This window comes from Drosophila mojavensis, unplaced genomic scaffold, assembly GCF_018153725.1.
Source record: "Drosophila mojavensis isolate 15081-1352.22 unplaced genomic scaffold, ASM1815372v1 contig_16, whole genome shotgun sequence".
Classification (NCBI taxonomy): Eukaryota; Metazoa; Arthropoda; class Insecta; order Diptera; family Drosophilidae; genus Drosophila; species Drosophila mojavensis.
The window spans coordinates 3,589,557-3,610,995 of record NW_025318693.1 but is presented as its reverse complement, the minus strand read 5'-3'; the positions used below and the strand labels follow the sequence as shown (position 1 = coordinate 3,610,995).

Sequence of the window (21,439 nt, the reverse complement as noted above, 5' to 3'; positions counted from 1 at the left end):
AGACGACTTCGACATGGATTGCATGGTGATTGAACACGTTAATTGCTTCTACTGCGTACAGTTGGCTATATCAGTCGTATGGATGATGACCACTCAATGGCAATTGAGTGTCGCGTGTGTGATGCTTGGTTACCTGTCTATCTGTCTGTTCGTCCAGGGGCGTAGCTAGCAATCGCCGCGCCAATCTTTGCAATTCTAATTAACCCCAATCTGAAGAAAAGTGATTGTAACTTGACAAATTAAAAATAGATTTTCAACATATTTGCAACGTTGTAGAACCCCCATTTGTCCCAGTTATTGACGTCTCTGTATAATGGTAGTATTATTTGGGCTAGGGATAAAAACACATTTCCACAATTAGATCGACATTAATCGTATTGAAAGCGAAAATGTTGGCTTGACAAAATTGAACGATATTATATATTTTTATCTAGATGACACAATTGTTTAGTTATTTCGTTGCTCCCTATTAACAATTAACAATTGGATTCGTTTAGGTGTTCAATTAGGTGATAGACAAGCGGGGAGGGTGAGTAAAAGCTATGGAAGTTTCTAACATAAGAAATCATAAATAAATATCAATATTGGTAACTATTATAAGGCTGCGTTGAGTTATTGCTTTCGTCCAGATTGGTCAACGGAAACCTCCACGTTGATAGTCGCCCTGGTAGCGCTGATTGTAACCACCGCCGCCGCCACCACCGCGTCCACCATTATGGTAAGCTCCACCGCCACCGCCGCGTCCACCACCTTGAGGATTCCAGCCAGAGCCTTGCACACGTCCGCTGTTATTGATAAACTGGTCGCGCTGCTGTTGCGGCTGTTGTTCCTGATATTGTGGCTTCCAGTTTTGGGGTCCACCACCTCGTCCGCCGCCACGGCCACCACCACCGCGTCCGCCACGAAAATTACCGCCACCACCGCCACCGCCTCCACCACCACGACCGCCTCCTTGTCCACCGGCACGTTGCTGTTGCCAGGATGGCATCTCTGGCGGTGGTGGAGCATGCTCATTGGCACGTCCACCACGATCAGGCACACTTCCAATCACATGCTTCTCTATCTTAGATGCCGTATTCTTGCGCACATTCACTGAACTTGTCTTTTCAATGATAGCCAAATCCGAGCGCGCTGCCAGCAGCGCCACAATGTTGGTGTCATCCCCGCCATATTGTAGCTTTTCGATTTCCTTAAGCTTACGTTGAAAGCGTTCGCCAATCTCGTTTTGACGATTTTTCATGCTCTCCGACCACTGAAAGCTTTGAACAGTTGCCTCCAAACGGGTTAACATCATTTGACGGCGCAGATTATACTCGGCGTCCAGATCTCTGTGCATGGTCTCCAGAACACGCCACTGAGCATCGGTCAATGGCTTGCTAGTACTCATCAAGGGCTCACTAATCACCGCCGGGCTTATTTGCTTCAGCCGTTGCACCAGCTTAGGCATCATTCGCTCGAACAGCAGTTTGGCATTGATGTTTTTTGGCAACTCGCCCAGCTGGAGGTCAGTTGTCAATTGCATCACAGCGTCCTGCAGATGGGATTCAGTCTTTGATTTCTTACTGGGCGGCTCGACAGGCTGCAGCTTCAGCGACATCTTTGTGGCCATGAGCTCTGATGTCAGATAATCGAGAAGATGCAGAAGGGATTCTCGTGTCTGGAAACGTTCCGACATGGGTACTGCGACGAACTGCCGGTAGGGACATCCTAGCTCAGTCAGCAGTAGAGACAGTTCGAAAACAAACTCATTATGGTCCTTGCTGCTGGAAGCTAAATGTTCGTCGGTCTTCCTCAGCACATGTAATTGATTGGCAAGCCAGTAAATCAATTCACGCAATTCTGGGTTGCCTATGCCACTGTCTAAGTATTGACTTAGACTCTTTTGCTCAACATTTTTATAACCAAGCGCATCTAAAGAGTCTATAACATCCAATTCGAGATCCATTGCCGGCTTTTCTTAATTTTTTCCAACGTTGTTTTCGTTTTCATCCAGCTCCAAACTGATTGTTGGTCACACTCAAGTGTCACACTTTACAGAGAAACATGTTTATGGCTGTAATTAACAGCCGATAACAGTTGTCCGTTAATGTTTCTCAGTTTAAAAAAAAAAAAAAAAAAAATTACTATTTTTGTCTTTTATACTGTGTTGTGTGATTTTGATTTAATATAAATTTACATAAGTTTTCCATTAAAATATATAATTGCTCGATACTTTGTTTTAGATTGTTCTATTGCTCATTTATCGAATTGGTTGCTTAGAGACGAATGAACTGTGGAACTTGTTCTTTAGATATGAGACGCATGTTTTCAATGCTTTTAAAAGCATTGTTATCGCTGGCAACATTAACCGTATCAAAATAGGTTTGTTAACATTAACAGTTTACAGTGAAGCAAAGTTTATCCAAAGATCTTTCTGCAGCATATACATTCATATAACTTCATTTATTGTAGTTTATCAGCTTTAATATAATTTAAATATATATATTGGGTTTAATTTTTATAAGTGTAGTATATATAGATATATTTTTTCATATATATATATAATGTATATATATTTTTTTTTTGTAAAGCAGGAAGTTTTAGGATTCGCAAGAGTTACACCTTTGGTGTTATAAATTTTACATTTTCTCTTATGTTTTTTGTTTTTGTTTTACATACAACACTTACATAATTACTTAAAATGAACACACATATTTAGCTAATTAATGTATACAATCATAATCGTAATATTCAGTTACTTCATGTCTTCCAAGAGGCTCTAAAACTAATAGAAACAAGATAATGACGTCTTACACAGATACAAATTCGTTTTCAAACACAAAAAAATGATACAAATGAAAGAAACGAACAGAAGAAATACAAAAATTATTTCGCTGCAGCAACTACGCAATGGCACAAAAATAAATTCCGCGCAAGAAGTTCAAATTCCATCCACTGGCGACATTCGCTTAAGTGTAGCTGTACTGATTATCAATGGCGCGTCCGGTGCATTCGGCTCCTGATGTTGCACCGCTGCTGCTGCCGCTGCCAGGCACAGCACCACTGCTACCACTGGCGACTGCATCAACCGCATGTCGCGCTGCACCAACGCCCTGATGCGGTGCCTGCAGTGAAGCATTGGATGCACGCAGATGCGGCTGATCGAGGAATCCTTGACCAACTGGCGGCGAATTGTGCGCGGTCAGCGATGTGGGATCCAAATGGAAGTAGACTTGCTCCGGAAAAAAGACGTGTGTTGGCTCCTGTGGCAGTTCGATTTCGTTTGTCTTTAGACGAACACTTAGATTCATAGTGATCACTTCGTTGCACTGTAATTGAGTGGATGGATTAGATTTCGGTTTGCAATTTAAATGGTTTCAGTATATGGAAACGGCTTGGACACGGGACATGCGACATTTACAAACTACACACAATGAGTACGATTTTAAAAAAAGTGTTCCAAAATGAAACACCCAAAAAAAAAAAAAAAAAAAAAAAAAAAAAAAAAATTAATAAAATAAATTGAAAGTTTGTTAAATATGGTTCAAAACTAAAAAATTTTCATACTAATGATGAAGACGTTCTCCGAATCAATTGAGGCACGTAATTTGAGATCTTTTAACATAACAAATATTTGTGTATATAAACGAGCTTCCAGTTCAATATCTTTTATCAAGAATATTTTTATATACAATTTTTTTTTTAAATTAATATTTAATACCTAAGCTGTAAAACACTGCCTCTTCCTGATGCTCTATAAAACTACGTTGTGAGGCTATCTTGTCTATGGATTGATGTTTATGAAATGAAAAACTTGCAAAATCAAATAAAGAAAAATAAAAACCATCACTGACACTGAATTGACTCCAAAATTTTGGCTATCTCACATGTCTCGGCGATGGGTGTCCATTGCTATTGCCAGAGCTGCTGGCGACGTTGCTCGCTCCAGTGTTCGCATCGGTGCCCGGGTCATGCGCAGTCGCTGGTATTGTAGTTATGGGAGCGTTATCATTTAGCCTGCTCGTGTGGTGCACCCAATCGGTGAGCGTCACATCCGATGTGCCGCCCGACTCGAGTGGTATGGGATTGTGCCGGAAGTGTTCCAGCATCTCTTGAATGGTGGGGAACCACAGATGCTGAACTCGGCACTGTCCCTTTTCGGAGATTGTCAGTCGCAGATGCTTGGCACGTCCTTGAAAATTGAATGTCAGCACGAATTCGCCGCGTCGCGTTTCGCTTTGGCGTACCAAAAAGAAGCCATGACCCGCTGCCTCCGACTGTAGCACCATGCGAGCTGCTTCGGCGCGTGGCAACGTGCCGTGGAACCATGGAAACAGTCGCATTTCCGCCGTTAAGTCCGCTACATTTATATCGTTTTCTGTTTCGACCAGTTCGTTGCCATCGAAATTGCTGGAGGCGGACAACCGTTGTTCACCCCGGTCACCACGTGTCGGCCGCGAGGGTATTTCAGGCGGCGTGCTGCTCAGCTCATTGCTCGTCTGGGAAATGACATTCAAATCATTGGCGGAAGCCGCATTTGCGTTAGTGTTCCCGACGGACGCAACGGCCAAAGCGCTATCAGCTGATTGCGAAGTTACCAAATTGCCATTGGAGCCGCCCAGCAGAGGACCTCCTTGCTGCTGATATTGAGGATTTTGTATGCCTCCCAAGGCACCACTAGCAGCGCTTGTTGTTGGATTTGGGTTTGTGGTCACCGGCGATGTTTGCATAGCTGCCGCAATGACTTCTGAATCCAGTATAGGTTGCTGCGTTGGCGGGGTTCGCATGCAATAGCGTATTGTGGCCAACCAGCTGCGCATGTCCTCGGCGCTCTCTGCTTCGATTACGTATTCCATATTGTTGTCGGCCTTCAGCACAAATGTGTTCAATCGATCCGGCATCTCCAGCGTGGTTGTTTCACGTGCCTCCGAAATCAGAAAGCAAAAAACACCACTTTGAGGCTTTGTGGATCTGGGCGGAGTATAGAATTCAAGCATATAACCGCCCACGGCTTTGACGAGTGCCAGTCGACATCTCTCCCACTTTTGTGTGCCCGTCGTCTGGTCTAAGCTCTCGGCTGTCAAATTGTTGACAATGCCCTCCTTACGGCACTCCACAACTATTTTTGCCAATTTGGTTTTGTTGCTCTGCTTGCTGCTGCCAAGGCCGTCTACATCGTCTGAATTCTTGTGAAAGAAAGCCTGCAAAAATAAAAGTTTCTGAAGTTAAACATTGATTAATCTGTCTGGTGCGCATCTCTCGCTCACCTTGCCCTTTCGCAGACCCTTGAAAGAGAAGCGACGCAGCAGCGATTTGGGAAACTGGCGTGACTTCTCGTGCTCCTCCGTGTCGAAACTGCCGCCACCACCGCCGCTGTTATCGAATGGGGAGTCAATTTCTGTCTTTAGGTTGTTGGGTCGCTTGGAGAACTCAGCAGCGTAGTGCACCGTGAAAAATTCCACAAACTTGATAGAAAAATTGCGGTGTGATATTCCACGAGCCACATCCGGCGGCAAATTGCTATTGATGTAGTTAATACATGCTTTTGCAAAGTCGCTAGCTGCAACACGCGCGTGACGATCGCAAAACTCCTCTAAGCTTGTGCCGTCATTTGTGTAGGATGTGTTACTCCCCAACGCATATCCAGTTCCCATTGGAGCCGGTATCAAATCACTGCCACCCGCAGCACCCAAACTTGTGGTAGGCCCAATGTAGCCGCCCGCGCTAAAAGCGCTTGCGTTGACAGCTGCGCTATTCCCACCCATGTGCACAAAGGACTGTTGCTGTCTGTGTGGGTGGCGGCGCAACTCCGACTCACTATGCCCGTTTATATTCAGTTTGATACAAGAGTTACTCAGCTGCCGTCAGTGTTGTTGAAATTCTACCTAAAATTACACACATTTAAAACAATTTAGTCATATAAAAATTCAATTATTAGTTCGTTAAAAATGATTTGAATATTTTTTAAATTTAACGTAATATACATTGGTCATTTAACCGGGTTCCCCGCTGGGCAAATGAGCAAACTCCTGGAATGAGCGACGGCACTCAATTTGCGTTTACGTTGCTCATTTTGCGTGTTGTTACGTAGTACTCTTACGTACTATGTTTATTGTAAATGCTGTTTTACGTAAAGCGTAGGCGTATTAACGTATCTACACATACACACCGCATATCTATGAATGTATGTAGTATGGGTGTCGGTGTGTGATATGGCTGCTGTTTTGATTTTGTTTTGCAAATTTGATGATAAGGTGGAGTCAGTGTATTCTGAGTCAAGGCCATTTTAATGTCTTTTATAATTTTCCCTGCTCGTTTGTTGGAATGCAAATCGCTCTTAGCTAAACATGCGTATGTGTGTATTACACCTACACATTACTTCTCGGCATTAAATTTGGTCATTTATTCGAATTACACTTACTTGTTACTTATTTAATTGCTTTCGACAGCGTAACGCACTGTTAAATTAGGGCTTTCACTTTTTTATTATTATTCTTCACTTTTCTTTTCTGCTATTATTTTATTTTCCAGAAGAAAAACACAACGCAATATAATCGTTAATCGTACAAACACTAACCGTATCGCTAATCGTTATTTATTTATCTATCGGCCAACCACCATGACGTCCTTATTATCGGAAAATTCGATTACTCGAGTATTCGATGATTAGTATGTTTGACCGCCCTATTGACTTTTTTTAATGATTTAATTTGAATAAAAAATGACCACTCTATTATAACAGAAATTGGAAAAATGATTACTAAAAAAAATATATATATATTTATATATATCTTACCAAAATAAAAAAAAAGATACGAAGATAATTTTTTAGGTTTATGTTCAAATCTCACATTTTTATTGTTTCTATATGTCTCGAAATTGCATTTACTTAAAATTAATGTGTAACTACTATGCATATATTTATAGTTATGTAATATTGTTTGTTTTTATTTTTTGATCGTTATAAATAATTAAAATTTGTTGAAACTTAATTTGTGAAACACACCAAGTGCAACATATTTTTTTCTTTCTTTTCTTTTAAATATTTATTATTTAAAACGAACACATGCATTTTGGCAAAACATCATATTCATTGTTTAAATATACGTGTGAAAATTTGAAAGAAGGCCATGGAAATTTATATACTAATGTGTCTGAGGAAGTTTAAACGAATAATGATTTTCAAATGCGGGCGCACTTACTAACTATTATTTGTGATTGTGGTTATTAAAATTAAGTATTTACAGAAAATGTCATACGGTTTGATAGTTAATTCGAATTGAAAATTTCGTAAATTTGATTTCTCGATTATTATGTGTATGGAAATATTTAAATTTCATTTTAAACCAAGCAAAAACAATTCAATCTCAACAGTTGGTAAATACAAAATATATATAACACTAATACTACAGTATATGCAGGCTAGTATGTAAATAAAAACTGCTTAATTCTGTATGAGATAGAAGCGCATCGGAATATTTCATTTTCATATCAATACAACTTTTAGCATAAAACGGTTTCAAAATTAGATTTGTGTAACGAAATGACATTTTACATTAAATCATACATGCACATTTTTGGGGCTTTTAGAAATCGTTGTCATTTATATTAAAACTACATAGATTTATTATTCGGTTTTGCTGTTACTTCACTAAATTAGAATTACCTAACTTAAAAAAATTTGATACGTATAATTAAAGAATACGTATTTTTATTAAGAGAGAATTCATAGTATGTGTATTGTGTTTTTCTCATTCTTCCCTTTCTTTCGTTTTGTTTTTAATTCTGTTTAAAGATAGAATACACTCAGACTTCCAATTGTTTTGATGGTTGATGCGCAATAAACGGTTCACTCCACATCCTTCGTAAATCACCCTAAGAAGTCAATACAATAATAGATTTATTTGTTAAGTTTAGAGAGAATTTCATTTACCTTCAAATAAGCCATTAGTAGCAATGGTAATAACGTGAAGGGCACTAAATAAAGTAAGGCAGGTTGTGCGGCCTTGAACACCTCCGAGCTAACCGTAGCCGTTAGCAGACCCAGGAAATAGCTATAAATAAGATAGTACCGAATTGAAAGACCATAAACTATAAGTAATCCATTCGTTCCACTTACCCCAATAAGGAACAATGAAAGTATGTCAACTTAGAACCAACACCCTTTGGCGGCGACAGCGTTGGATCCGATGTGAAGCCCTGTGACTTTTTATAGGCATCATATCGTAGCACAAAGCATAGCAATAGTCCGGGCATAACAACATCGCCTAGGCCGAGCATCGAGAAGTGTCCTGTATTGTGTATGCTGGGGAAAACCAGTTTGCCCGGCAAATTTAGTTTCGGTGTATCCCGCACAATGCCGCCCAAATTCAATTTGCGCGCCACAATGCCAACGGGATTCTCGGCGGGTCGTGTGGCCACCTTGACCATCACGTTTGTGCTGAATATGTACGATGAAAGAAACACCCAAAACACGTCGTATATCAGTAGGCCAGTTAACAGCAGCGTCGACACCTTCAAGCTTGGCAGCCGCACGAACGCAATGAAGGCAACACAGAGACCCATGCCCATGGCTAAAATGGATCCATTGGATGCATAAAAAGTAACGATATAAATAAAGTGGCATATTCCGTAGCTTCATTTGTCGTACCATCCATTAACAGCCAGTGCCCGGTTAGCACCCACACGCACACAATTGAGACTGAGAGCGTGAAGCTGAATAGCTCAGCTGCCGTAAAACGTCCACAGATCCCAAAGGAGAAGCGCTTGCCATCCGTGCAGGGCCGTATAATGTATTGGCACATGGGCAACAGCAGGAAGGCCAGCGCCACAGTGGCAATAACTGTGAATAAATAGTTAATGCGAGCAGTTAAACAGATTATGCATACTATGCTCTACTTACTGGCTGTGCAGACGGCGAACAGCAACTGCATCGAATCAAAGAAGAAGAACATAATGAGCAGCGATATGGAAGCACCCAGTGGCAGGCACAGTGCATGCATTGTATCGAGCGTGGCGAACTTGTCCGCTACATCAAAATTCGAGTCTATTAATTTTTGATATTGCAAGTCAATTAGTAATGATAGCAAATGATACGCATAAGCTTAAGCCTGAATCGAAATATTTGCTGGTGCTTATAAAAGTTGTTTACATTATGAACAAAACATTTGGAGTTAATGAGTTATTTATTTTCGAGTTGAAAGCAAATAAACATAAATGAAGAAATCGTCTATGAATCAATGCTTCCGTAAATAAATATAACGGATTGGTTGAACAATGTGTGTATTTAGCTAATGCTTACTTGGCTCCTTCTCGACCTGCTCGCCTGTTAGCAGATTCGTCATAGACTCATTGCGCTTCTTCGCCTCGCGCTCCCGTGCCTCCTGCTCAATGTTGAGGCTGCGAAAGCTGCCGTAGACAATTAGCAGCATCGATATTAGGCAGGTGGACACACGCGACGAGTCCATCACGCTCGACACTGTCCAATGTAGTTCACGATATTCAGAGCCAGCTGCTGCTGCTGCGGCCGCTGCTGCTGCACCGCCGCCGACACTGCCGCCACCAACGCCGCCACCACCAGTTTGCGCGCCGGCGCTGCCGTGCGACATGCTCGGTCAATGATAAACGGAAAGATGGCCGCTGCCGCTGCCGCTACGCAGGAGACTACGCGTTCGGAGTCAAAATCGGAATCAGGCTTGGGTGCCGTATCAGTCTTTACTATGGATTGTTATCAGCGCGCGCAGCTGCCACTGCTTATCTGTAACCTCTGCCGGTGCCGTTGCTTCTGCTGCTACGTTGTTGTCTCTGTGGGCCGCTGGCTGCAATGAAACTGAAATTTGATTTGGCTTATTAAAATTGAGATATGTTTGCGGTGGGTGTCTGTATAAGACTTGCTGCTTTAGTAAACACTGCTCGCTATTAGTGCGTGTGTGTATGTGTAAATCCTTGTTGACATTAGTCTATTTGTTTTTTCTTTTTTTTTTGTTTAAGTAACTTTAAACAGCTGCACTCGCCTGAAACTTGCTTCACACACACACACATACACATTCTCAATTAAGAAACAAACAATGATAGAGTATAAGATTTTCGCTGAGTACTCGTTTAGCGCTCAGAAGACCTTAAAAGTCGAAGCAAAAGCGGAAAGGTTAACTTTCATGCGGGCTAACTTCTTACACCCTACCACAAAAGCGGAACAGAGTTAGCCAGCAACTGTTGCTGGTGTGTGAAAATAAAAACGGGTCTAAGCACAAAGAAGAAGGCCATCAAAAGGCGCTGGAATAAATTATAAAGGTATTACCCAGTTTCTGCTATGCTTTGCCCACTTTACGTTGTCGTTGTTGTTGTCGTCGCTGTTGTGGTTGTAGTCAAATGTTATTGTTGTAGCATATTCTATGGTAAATTTACACACGCTTCTCAAGCTTTTCTTTAAATACCCATCATTGTTATTAAGATCATAAGTTATACATATCTCAATGTTTAGGATGAGTTTTATAATCATATTTTAGTTTATAATACTTTTAGCAATAGTTTCATTCTATTAAGAATGAAATTAAAAAAATAAAATATATATTAATGTAGAAATACATATAAATTACATATGTTTTTATTAATCTCAAATAAAAATTATTGAAAAGAATATGGTTAGAAAACAACAGATCTATTTCAAGCTATTTGAGAAACAGGAAAGAAATTTACAGACTCAGAGTCAGACTCAATCGATGAAATGATATATCCTCACAAATAATTGTAAACAGGGTATAACATAGTCGAGCAACGGAGGCTGTTCTTCAGTTGGTCGTTGCACTCGTGCTATGTTAATGCAATGTTACTGTTAATGTTGGCAGCAGCCCGCTGTTAATGATAATAGAGTGATTCGTTAATAGAGAAATGAAGCACAAGACAAAAGCGAAACAGTTGCCAACAACTTCCTAGCTAGTTGTCATTTGTTGTTGTTGTTGTTATGGTTGAAGCGGGTTGCCGTTGCGCGGACTAAATAATATGCTTTGTTCGAAATGCAAAGTGTAACATGTTGTCTCTGTAGCTGTGTGTGTGTGCGTGTGTGTGTGTCTGTGTGTGGGGGAGCATGCAAATGATTGAAATATCGGAATGTGTGTGTGTCCCCCTTTTCAATGCAACAATTTAACAGTTCCCACACGTTGCACGCTTGTTGAAATTGTTGAAGCGCGCAAGGGAACGGGAAAGGCAGATTATCAGACAATTAGATGTCATCTTCTGATGGGACAGAAAGGGGCTAATTGGAATTATATTATGCGACGACAGCCCAGACGAATAATACAGTCTTAATTAATTAAGGCAAATTGAGAAACTATTACCATTTACGTACATATGTACATCAAATAAAGATATATACAAGTTCACTTTCTAATTTAACATGTGTTTAATTGTAACTTAAAGTACAAAGTTTTTGGTCAGCTCTGGCCGCTACTCTAAGCAAACTACTTATACGGAAGGTGAAAGTGAAGCTTGTCTATGAGAAATCATGCTCAAACCTAGCCAAATATCTACAGTCTTCACAGTCGAGGCCATACGATTGGGAACAACCTTTTTTTTATTATTGGGAGTTCTTTAATATATAATTTACTTACACAAAATGAATATGTTTGTATGTGAAAACAACAAACTTAGTTCAAATTAAGCTTACATTGTTTTATGAGGGCTGTATACATGTGCAAATGCAGGTTTCTATGTATGTTTGGTTATTTTCTCATATGTATGTATGTGTGTAAGTTGTATGCAAGTTGCTGAATTTTGCTATTTGGCTTTTTGCTTTGCTTCAATCGTAAGTTTGCCAAGCAACACACACACACATATGCATGCGCGCACCCATACGCACACACTAAACAATAACAACACTTGGCGGCCCGCAACTGGATTCAAATGCAACACTTGTGAAATTTTATGTACACAACATCAAATACCGTAACAACAACAACAAACCTTAAAGCGCAGGCAAAGCTTTTATTTTTTTCTTGTATACAAAATGTTTAGACTCCACTTGAACGGCTGCCGCACCGCTCCACTGCGTAACAAAATTACAAGCATACAACACTCACACATTCACTCACTCACAGTTTGGCTATGTGTGTGTTAAGCAAGGACAGGGGCAGAGGTGTGGCAGGGGGCTGGTCTTTAATTACTTAAAACTTAGACGCAAGCAGCAGCCTGTTTCAATTTCATTGCACCTCGAAGTTTTGTACAGTATTAGTGGGGCACAATTGGACTAGTGGGGGCGGTTGTGTGTGTGTAGCGCCTGCTTGGGGGATTGCCAGTGCTTACTTTGCCCTGCGATTCACATTTACATTCGTGTTTGGCTGTGTATTTTGTTTTCCTTTTGTACCGATTTTCTTCTCGTTTAGTGAAAAGCCACAGCTGCTACATGCTTAGTTCACACATTTTAATTTTTTTGTGAATTAGTTGCAGCTAATGCACTTTTCACTGGTTACTCAATAGTTTATTACTAATAATGCATTATTTTATTATTTTTCTTTGCACTCCTTTACTGTTTTTTCTGATGGAAAAACAACGAACTACAAGTGTGGCCCAACACCGCGAAGCCATAAATGTTTGCAGTTCTTTGACGATATTTGCGTATCGATATAAATGTGTGCAATCGTTTGTTTATATACATCGATATATTTTACTTTTAATTTAAAATGAGTTAATGAGTTGAATTGAATTTACAAGTATCATGTTTAGTATAAAATCATATTTCATTTGTATTTTTCAATAATAAGTTATATTTGAATTAGTGTTGCAAAACGTTTAATTTGGTTTGTTATCGATTAGAATTTTAGTATTCAAGCGATAAGTTGATAAAAGTCCATTTGATATGCGGCCACACTGAATCAGACGTGATTGAGAGAGCGCCGCTGATGCTTCGATGTACAAATAAAATTTAAATTATTGTTAAATGCAACGCGTTTAACGGAAATAAAACGAATAGTAGCGATTTAAGTAAAAAGTGTTTTTTTTTAAATTAATTAACGTAAAAAACGATAAACAAATTAATTTTAAAAGTGTGCAACTGCAACGAATAAGAAAAGTGCATTAAAGGCTGCAAGAGGCTAAAGCAAAGCAGCTTGAGTTTAAAACGGCAGGAAACCCACGGTATTGACAAAGCCGTCTTACTGAACGAAAACTGTGCGAAAAAGTTAATTAAAGACCATAAAATGGGTCTAAACGGCTGCTGTTCGTGTGTTAAATACTTGATGGTCCTTATAAACATCTTATTTTGGGTAGGTATGCCAGCAGACAACAACAACCGTAACAGTAACAACACAGAATCAGACATCTCACTAATACAAACAGCAACTGGAACACATGAATAGAGATATAGATGGCGCGTTTATAAGTGTATGTGTGCGCGTTCCCTATGCCTTAGCCTGTGCTCGCGCGCACGCTCTCAACTGCTGCTGCTGCTGCTCACTCCCTACTCCAATAAACAATAGAAGTTCCGTTGTGGGTGGGAGAGTATACGACACCCACTCACACATACACACGCGGAGCACAAATAAGCAGGCAGACAAGCAGCGAAAGCATCGCGCTCTTCTTTTCCCCCTCTCATTTGTGCTGCTCCCACACATTGAGATATGCCGTTTGTCTTGTTTTCTTGTTGGCCTTTTCCTGTTGGCTTTTTATTTTTATACGAGTATGCGTGCCTTGTTGTTGTTAGTTTTGAGCGTTGCTTCTTGCTACACCTTCGTTCTTTTCAATTTCTTATCTACAGCAAAAGTGAAGCAACGGTTCATTCATTGCTTTAACGCCCGTGTGTATGTATCTATTTACTTGCACACACATATACAGACACACAAACACATATTTGTAGGAGCAGGACCTACATTTGGCGCCTTTTGGGTGCGCCACTCCCCACAAGCCTACGCTCTCTTATTTTTACAGTTGCTTCTCACTGAAAGGGTTCAACGAATTGTGTGTATGTGTGTGTGTAAAAGTGTATTTCTTTTTAGTTTTACGCAATTTACTATTTCCACATTGATTCATCGTTTGAAATCTTATTTGTCTTATGTTGTTTGTCTTTCTTGAGTAAAATTGTATTTTCCAATTTTGTTTCAAAAAAATTTTTGGTTGTTATTTTCTTGTTGCTTTTTCGATTTTTCCCTATAGTATTTATTAGTCAAATCTATTTTCGAACAAACCAAAAACAACGTTCAGCTTTCATTCTATGTGGATGTTGATTTTCTCCTCTTGTTGGGGGAGGAGGTGGGAGATTTTTGTTGTTGGTCACAGTGGTGCAAATTATTTATGAACTGTGATATATATGTATATGCATATGGTCATTTGAAAATAATAATTAAAATACTATATAAATTCGCTTTGTTCTTTAATGTTTAAGTATGACTATTTTCTTTTTTAAATACAAATTTTAATTATATGAAATACGAGTGTTTGTTCTCGTGAATAAATAAATATAAATTTGTATATGTTTGTTGAATTAACGTTTATTTATAATATTTGTTTTCCTTATATTTTGTTTGCTACTAATCTAAAATGCTTTAACTATTTTTAAATATGATTGATACGATGATTAAATATAATGACACAATCAGATAGTTAAAAAGGAAGACGTATTCAATATTTTTAGTCAGTTGCAGTTTGTTCGTGAATATTTGCAACACTGTGACATAGTTTTCCATAACATTTCCATTTCCATCAGCATCGTCGCTGCGGGGCTTCGTGATCAAGCGGCACGACGTTAGCTGACGCTGATGCTCTGACGTTCCATTGATACTGTCCGACGAGCAGACTGATCGGACGGATCGACCAACCGCCACAGATGCCGTCATTCAGATAGAAGCGCTCTGCCTGCCTGCCTCCCGGCTTGGCTGGTGGACATTGCTGACGTCTCTCGCATGCCGACCAATTAATTTATATGATTTGCTCTCCTCCTTCCCCCCTTCATTTTGTTCATAATTCACTGCGCTATTTTTCACACAATTATTCATACTATATACGTTTGCATCATGAACGACAAATAAAAATTAAACGATCAAAGTTGCATAAGGAAAATGTGCCGAGGACATTTTTCTTTTACGATTCTGCTTTCTTGTTTATTTACTACGTCCACAGTGATGTAGGTCATGCTAGGAGCTGAAACTTTTATTAAACATTTGGCCTACATTTCATCTGCACGCGACAATTTGTCTGTTTTATATGCACCATGTACTTAAATAACACACATGCTACCAATTTTCTGCCATTCGCAACATTTGTATTTTAACGCTATGCGTTTTGTTGCTGTATTCCGATTCATTCATACAAACGGGCATCAAAATGCACTTTGCTTTGACCTTTTTTTCAACGATTCTGCTTTTCTTATGACTTTGCGCATACCTCTATCTCACTCTCTTTTTCACTTACCCTCTCATTTACTTCGCTAGTGTGCTGAAGAGCGCAAGTGAAAGACCACCCGCATTTAAAGCTTAGGCTATTTTTAGGATTTGTATTTTGCTTTTATGTACAAATTTTGTACATTTTGTTGTTGAAGTTCGCATCAGGGCTTAAAATCAAAATAAATTCAACTTTTAAGTTCTAAAATTAAATCATTTTATTGAAGTTGATTGCTGTTTAAAGCAACTTCAAGCAAATAAACTTTGATCGGCTAATTTGTGCATTGTTTCATAAAGTCTTAGTCGCTTATTGAGTTTATTTTTATTTAGTTAATTTTTTGTTGCGGTATTTGTGGTCACGATTCTGTATCACAAGTATTAGTAGACTAATTGCAACATATTAATTGTAGCTTGCTCAAAGAAGTGAGTCAATGTCAATAGAGAATAATTGTATATACTATATTAAAAAGACAAAATTTGCTATTCAAATACTATTAACAATTTATTACATTATTATTAATCACTATTACTGTTATACAAAAGCAAGCTGTGTGATTAAAGCACATTTTAATAAAACACTTGCTACAATTCCACATAAAGTAAATGAGATTAGTATTGTAGTAGTAAGTACTGAAATGTTTGTATATATCGGCATGTATGCTTGGAATTATTTTATAATACCATACATATATTTGATATAAATTTCAATTTCCATAGAAATGCAACATTGATTGATGTTAAATGCATACTAATATTTAGTTTGATATCAAAAACTAATAGTATTTTACTGTATTACATCATTAAATATTATAATATATAGCTATAGTATGTAGTCCGATTTTATTTTCTTTCCATTACTCGCCTAACACTAAACTGTAAGTCTAATAGGCATACTTTTATAGATCATTTACTCGGCTGTTGAGTGTTAAAAATTTACTGAGCGCCTCGTATAATGCTAATTGCGATAAGTGAGTGAAAACTGCATAAATTAATTTACATATAATTGTTGCTGCTCATTAAGAATATAATCTGCTTTGAGTATTGTATAGTATAAAATTAATATGTGTAGACAGATGCCAATATCAACTGGCGTATTTCACGTCCCGCGCCTGATAATCTCCCAGCCCCAAGATAAGGCTATGAATTCGCATTCACATTGTCGATTGGTTCAATGTCTTGGCAACAACAACGGCGAAGCAAAAAGAAAATAAAATGTGGCTCTTGATTTCGTGAAAACGTAAACACATTAAAACAAATAAACACAAGAATATAACGACATGAAATGCTGGAAACATTTCTAAAAGTCTGCCCGGCCCGACTGCGGAAATCATGAGTTACGAACGAACCATGTTTCATAATGCCCATCGGCGGGTAGACAATGTTCCGGGGAATACGTTCGCATTCTTGGCACGACTCTTGCTGCCCGCTTTAATTGCCGCCCTCTCTAGTGGGGCGTGTCGCAAACATACACACACACAGACCCACACATAAACATTGCGTCATTGAAGCATTTCGCTGTTAGCGTTACGATTGATGAGATTGAGTAAAGAACACATGATGTTACTTCACTAAATACGAACAGATGAATGCCTGACCTATTTAAGATTCATTTTTAAAGACTTACATTCATTTTTTTAAAACCATTTTCAGCTAATCGGCTTGACTATTGTGCTCACCTCACTATGGATGCTAACGGATCCCACGTTCATGCTATCGATGACACAATCGTATAATCACTATCATATAGCACTCTATGTCTTCCTGGCCATTGGCATATTTATTACTCTGGGCGCATTCTTTGGCTGTTTGGGTGTCTGTCGCGAGTCGCAATGTCTGCTTGTTTCGGTAAGTGTTGCCCAGCTGCAGAATCCAATTACAAAATGCAAAGTATCACTCGACCCACACGCACTTGGCCCACGCTGTCTGGATTGGTTCGCCCACGAGCCGCATGAAAACCGCAATTCGTTAAATAATTTTGACTGCAGTTTGTTTACTTACGCCCATTAATTAATAAACGGTTTCCTTGCAGTTCTTCTGTGTGATACTCATTGTGATGGTCGCACAAATAGCAGCCGGTGCCTGGGCGTTCCACAACAGAAACAAATTGGATGACATGGTTCGTGCGGCGGTCAAGTCATCTGTGCAGGAGGAGTACGGGCAGTCCAGCATGAGCTCACGCACCGTCACCTTCGATACGCTACAAAAGAATGTAAGCATTATCATTTGAAGCTAAAGTGATTGACGAACCAAAAATCTTTTTATAGTTGAAATGCTGCGGAGCCGATGGACCTGGCGACTGGGCCACGAGTCGTTTCAATAATGTGGATCGCACGAATATCGTCGATATTGCCGTATCCTCCATGAATGTGCTCTACAATATACCAGAATCATGTTGCAAAGAGGATATCAAGGACAACGAGTGTGATAAGTGGCGCAATTTGAAATTTGGTGGCCCATTAAACACGTATATTTATCAGCAGGTAAGATTGAAAATTTAGTTTTAGAAGAAATCAGTAGACAAACGAAATGATATTTTAGTTATTATAAATATGAACTCATATTGAAATTGCTTTTATAAGCAATTGTTGCTGATATCGATTCTATTTTGAGTTGCCAACGTTTCATAACTTCTTTGGCCTTTGACGACTATCTGGTATTTTTAAGCATCGTCAATCGTTTGATCATAAAAATTAATAATCCTTTAAGTTAATTGATTGTTTTTCCACGCCTGAGTTAATAAAAATTCTATGCGTGACACAAAGACACTCAAAATGCGTTAATTATTATTGATATTCCGCACGCATCGAAACTGCTTGAGGAGAAACTTCTCCTATGGCGGCAATCGCATAATAAACAAACAATAAACATTTGAATTCTATGACTGGAAAAATAACTGAAGAATTATAGATAGATTCTAACTGTTTATGTACTTCTCTCTTTACAGGGCTGCGTTGATAAGCTGATTGAAATTATCTATGAAAACTGGGTCACAATCTTTGCTGTTACTGCGGCTGTCATTCTGCTGGAGCTGCTCTCGTTGACCTTCGCCCTGAGCCTGTGCTGTGCGGTGAGGAATCAGCACTACAAGGCCTGAGAATTACAGAATTCCCATAGGGAAATAACAGACGATGAGAAGTACTAACAAACCAAATGTGAACTGCTGAAGCATAGGCGTTACTAAAAACAACAACAATTGGTGCGACAGAAATGCATTTAGCACTGACAGCAAATAGCGAACGGCAAACAGCAAACTGTTGGCACTTTGCAATAGCTGTAAGCAAAGGCTGTAGCTGGCTAGGTTTTTAGAGGCTGTCAGTCCATGCAAATACTTTAAAACAAACACTTTTGTAGTACTTTAATAAGCAACAAACTGAGCAATTGTGGACGATTTGAAGATGACAGAGAGTCAAGAAAATTGAACGAACTTTATATGAACTTGATACGCAACAATTTTTCTAAAATATTTCTATATTGAAATCAAACGGAAAACAAATCTCATTTTACACTAGCAAACAAAATAGAAAACTTAACGTAAATCAATACAAAACAGCAGTAAATTCCTTAATATTAGGATAAATCTAACCGCATAAGGAAAAAAGTTTCAAATTAAAGAAAGCATAATGTTTAGAAACAAAAATAAATATAGTACGACACAAGCATACTATATACAAATCGTACATTAGCTATTTAAGCACAAAAGTAAAAATTGATTTGCCAAAAAAATGGAAGTTTAAATGCAATCATAGATTTTGTTAGAAAATACACACTTTTGAATCGTATGCCAATTAGTGTACGCACAATTTAGGAAGAATCTAGCGAAGGAGCATTCCAAAAGTGAAAACGTTTATGTCAATGCCCACATTAAGTTCTGATTCGGTGTTGCCATCCAAAGATCCAAACCCAAAAAATTGGAATTATTTCTCTTGTGTGAAATCATGTGCTAAAGTGAATAGTTAAATATTAGACGAAATTTGTTGAGCTTCACGAAATTAAATGCCAAATAATTTATGTATTTACCAAAACAAAATTTGTTTTAACATCGAGTGTTAAGTAACAGCGCACTGTTGACAACATAACATTAGCTGCCATTCAAAGCGCTGCTTTCGTTCAAGCACTGTTATTAAACATGCTGTTAGCTAACAGCTCTCTGTAAAATACCCTGCCATTTATTGAATACATTCAAAATAAAACTGTCAACCTTTTCATACATACTTATGACGAACTAAATATTTTTCGAATCAACATATATATAAATTATTTATTATTTAATTTATTCAAGTACAATTACTATGTAACCTAAACAACTATTAATGCAAGTACGTAATGAATTTATATTTATATTAAACCTCGAGAGCCCATACATACATCCAATGCATATATATTTACACATACATATGTATATATTTTTTGTACCATGTATTTTTCATTTCTCATAAAACCGAAAAGCAAAAACGAATTTTGTATTTTTATTGTTGTTAAATGAATTTTGTTGTTAGTTAATGGTAATGAGCGTCATACTTTGTACCCTTCGCAACGTTCAAGTTAATCAAATCTACAACCAATCCAATGACAAAATTATAATACATTTATATTACTTTACAAGTAACGTAAACAAATACAAATAAATAAATATATATATTTAAATTTACACATCAAAAAGTAAAGATTTATTTACATTTTATAGTAGTTAATCCAATTTTTGATTTAGTGAAGTAAAAATGTTCGTGCAAAAGGAGTTAAATTTTAAAATGTAGTCTAAGTAAGCCATTTCACAAATAATAAACATGTTTAACAAACTCAACAAACAAAAATAAAAAAGTTGGAAATGTAGCGAATCATCTATATATACACATGTATATGAAAAAAAAAAAAACAAAAAAAAAACAAAAAACAGCAAATATATATAGAAATTTAATTAAACATTCATGAAAACTTAATATTAAATAAACGTGAGTGTCATAAAACCTTCATATGATTCCGATTTACGGATCATAAATCATTAAGAATCAAAACCATTACATCAAAATACAAAAAGTTAATTAATCAAACTATCAAAATATATTTCAATAAACAATTCTAAATCTAATGCTGGCATATGAAAGGCATATATATTCATTACACATTCGTATAACCAAGTGAAGATCATGCAAGTTAAGAAAGTAGTTAATATAAACATATTTCATATGGTTGATCCCAAATTGAAAATTGCTATAAGTTGAAACACAAAAAAAAAACAAAAAAATAAACAAAAAACAGCACATGAAGCAATATAAATATATTCTGAAACATGGATGCTCAACAACCGCAATTAAATAATAAAAAATAAAAAAAAATAGAAACATTTTCTGAAAAACGTTATGATAAGATACACCCACTCAAACACAATCTCTTGTATAATTTATAGATATTCCCAGTCAAATGCATAAATGCCGAATTCAATACATGAAATAATACACTCGGAGAAAATTCATAAATAAATAAACATCTATTTAACAAAATGTGACTTCCATAATCTTTTGGGCAAGATCCTAGATACGAATTACTCTATAATGTTTTAAATAGAATATATTTCTGTAAAATAAGTCTAGGTTCTTCTGTGGGAGTGCAGTTAGGCTTTTTATTTAGGTAATATAAGTTTATACCCCAGCTATAAGAAGCGCTCTTCATCTCTATCGGGTTTTTAATATCAGAGAGGTAATAATAAATTTATAATTAGAGGGGTCGTAAGTAAGGTGTACTCTATAGCTTCAGCTTGAATTGTTGTTGACCTTTTCTCGATGTCTCAAAATAAGTGATTTTATCTGAGAAAAAAAAAACCGTATATGAACTACGTTCTTTAAAAGAGTTTTACTCGAACAGGTCGAAGCAAGGCGCTCAACCGAAAACAGAAACGAATAGAACCAAAGGCTTCTGCTCAGATTGAGATCGAGTGGATATAACTATTTTGGGATGATCTCTAGAGCTGAGCGTATAGAATAAAAGGGTTGAAAGTTTTTTGTGAGCTAAGCTTGTTACAGATCTTTTTATTCTGTTGACAGAGCTGTTTGAACTTACTTGTTTCCAAGACTATATTGCAATATAGTTTGTTCTTTAAA

General features: G+C 37.8%; 4 protein-coding genes and 1 long non-coding RNA gene across 9 annotated transcripts; 1 reads left to right on the top strand and 4 right to left on the bottom strand.

Moving 5' to 3' along the window:
* Positions 1 to 392: 392 nt before the first annotated feature.
* On the bottom strand, positions 393 to 2,035 carry LOC6573545 (protein FAM98A). The gene has a single exon (XM_001999577.4). The coding sequence runs from the start codon at positions 1,943 to 1,945 to the stop codon at positions 635 to 637; it is 1,311 nt and encodes a 436-aa protein (XP_001999613.1). The 5' UTR covers positions 1,946 to 2,035; the 3' UTR covers positions 393 to 634.
* Positions 2,036 to 2,423: 388 nt separating this feature from the next.
* On the bottom strand, positions 2,424 to 6,566 carry LOC6573546 (SH2B adapter protein 1). 3 transcript variants are annotated; one of them, XM_015166963.3, is made up of 4 exons: positions 6,401 to 6,566; positions 5,247 to 5,864; positions 3,867 to 5,198; positions 2,424 to 3,308 (listed from the first exon to the last, which is right to left on the bottom strand). In XM_015166963.3, the coding sequence occupies exons 2-4, from the start codon at positions 5,742 to 5,744 to the stop codon at positions 2,949 to 2,951; spliced, it is 2,190 nt and encodes a 729-aa protein (XP_015022449.1). In that variant the 5' UTR covers positions 5,745 to 5,864; positions 6,401 to 6,566; the 3' UTR covers positions 2,424 to 2,948. The 3 variants fall into 3 exon arrangements, with proteins under 3 accessions (XP_015022449.1, XP_001999614.1, XP_015022450.1); XM_001999578.4 differs by having other exon boundaries at positions 3,867 to 5,180; XM_015166964.3 differs by having other exon boundaries at positions 3,226 to 3,308; positions 3,834 to 5,198.
* Positions 6,567 to 6,967: 401 nt separating this feature from the next.
* LOC6573547 (signal peptide peptidase-like 3) lies at positions 6,968 to 12,559 on the bottom strand. Of its 3 annotated transcripts, none has more exons than XM_015166965.3 (7): positions 12,277 to 12,559; positions 9,281 to 9,808; positions 8,882 to 9,025; positions 8,630 to 8,821; positions 8,099 to 8,552; positions 7,913 to 8,033; positions 6,968 to 7,854 (listed from the first exon to the last, which is right to left on the bottom strand). In XM_015166965.3, exons 2-7 carry the CDS (start codon positions 9,585 to 9,587, stop codon positions 7,786 to 7,788), a joined length of 1,287 nt encoding a protein of 428 aa, XP_015022451.1. In that variant the 5' UTR covers positions 9,588 to 9,808; positions 12,277 to 12,559; the 3' UTR covers positions 6,968 to 7,785. The 3 variants fall into 3 exon arrangements, with proteins under 3 accessions (XP_015022451.1, XP_001999615.1, XP_015022452.1); XM_001999579.4 differs by having other exon boundaries at positions 8,882 to 9,007; XM_015166966.3 differs by having other exon boundaries at positions 9,281 to 9,797.
* A 275-nt stretch (positions 12,560 to 12,834) lies between these two features.
* On the top strand, positions 12,835 to 19,896 carry LOC6573548 (CD81 antigen). Its single transcript, XM_001999580.4, has 5 exons — positions 12,835 to 13,235; positions 16,995 to 17,189; positions 17,374 to 17,553; positions 17,609 to 17,824; positions 18,289 to 19,896. The coding sequence occupies exons 1-5, from the start codon at positions 13,170 to 13,172 to the stop codon at positions 18,436 to 18,438; spliced, it is 807 nt and encodes a 268-aa protein (XP_001999616.3). The 5' UTR covers positions 12,835 to 13,169; the 3' UTR covers positions 18,439 to 19,896.
* Positions 15,821 to 17,434, bottom strand: LOC122756779. Its single transcript, XR_006356632.1, has 3 exons — positions 17,343 to 17,434; positions 16,969 to 17,267; positions 15,821 to 16,912 (listed from the first exon to the last, which is right to left on the bottom strand). It is a non-coding gene; the product is annotated as an uncharacterized LOC122756779 (long non-coding RNA).
* Positions 19,897 to 21,439: the final 1,543 nt, after the last annotated feature.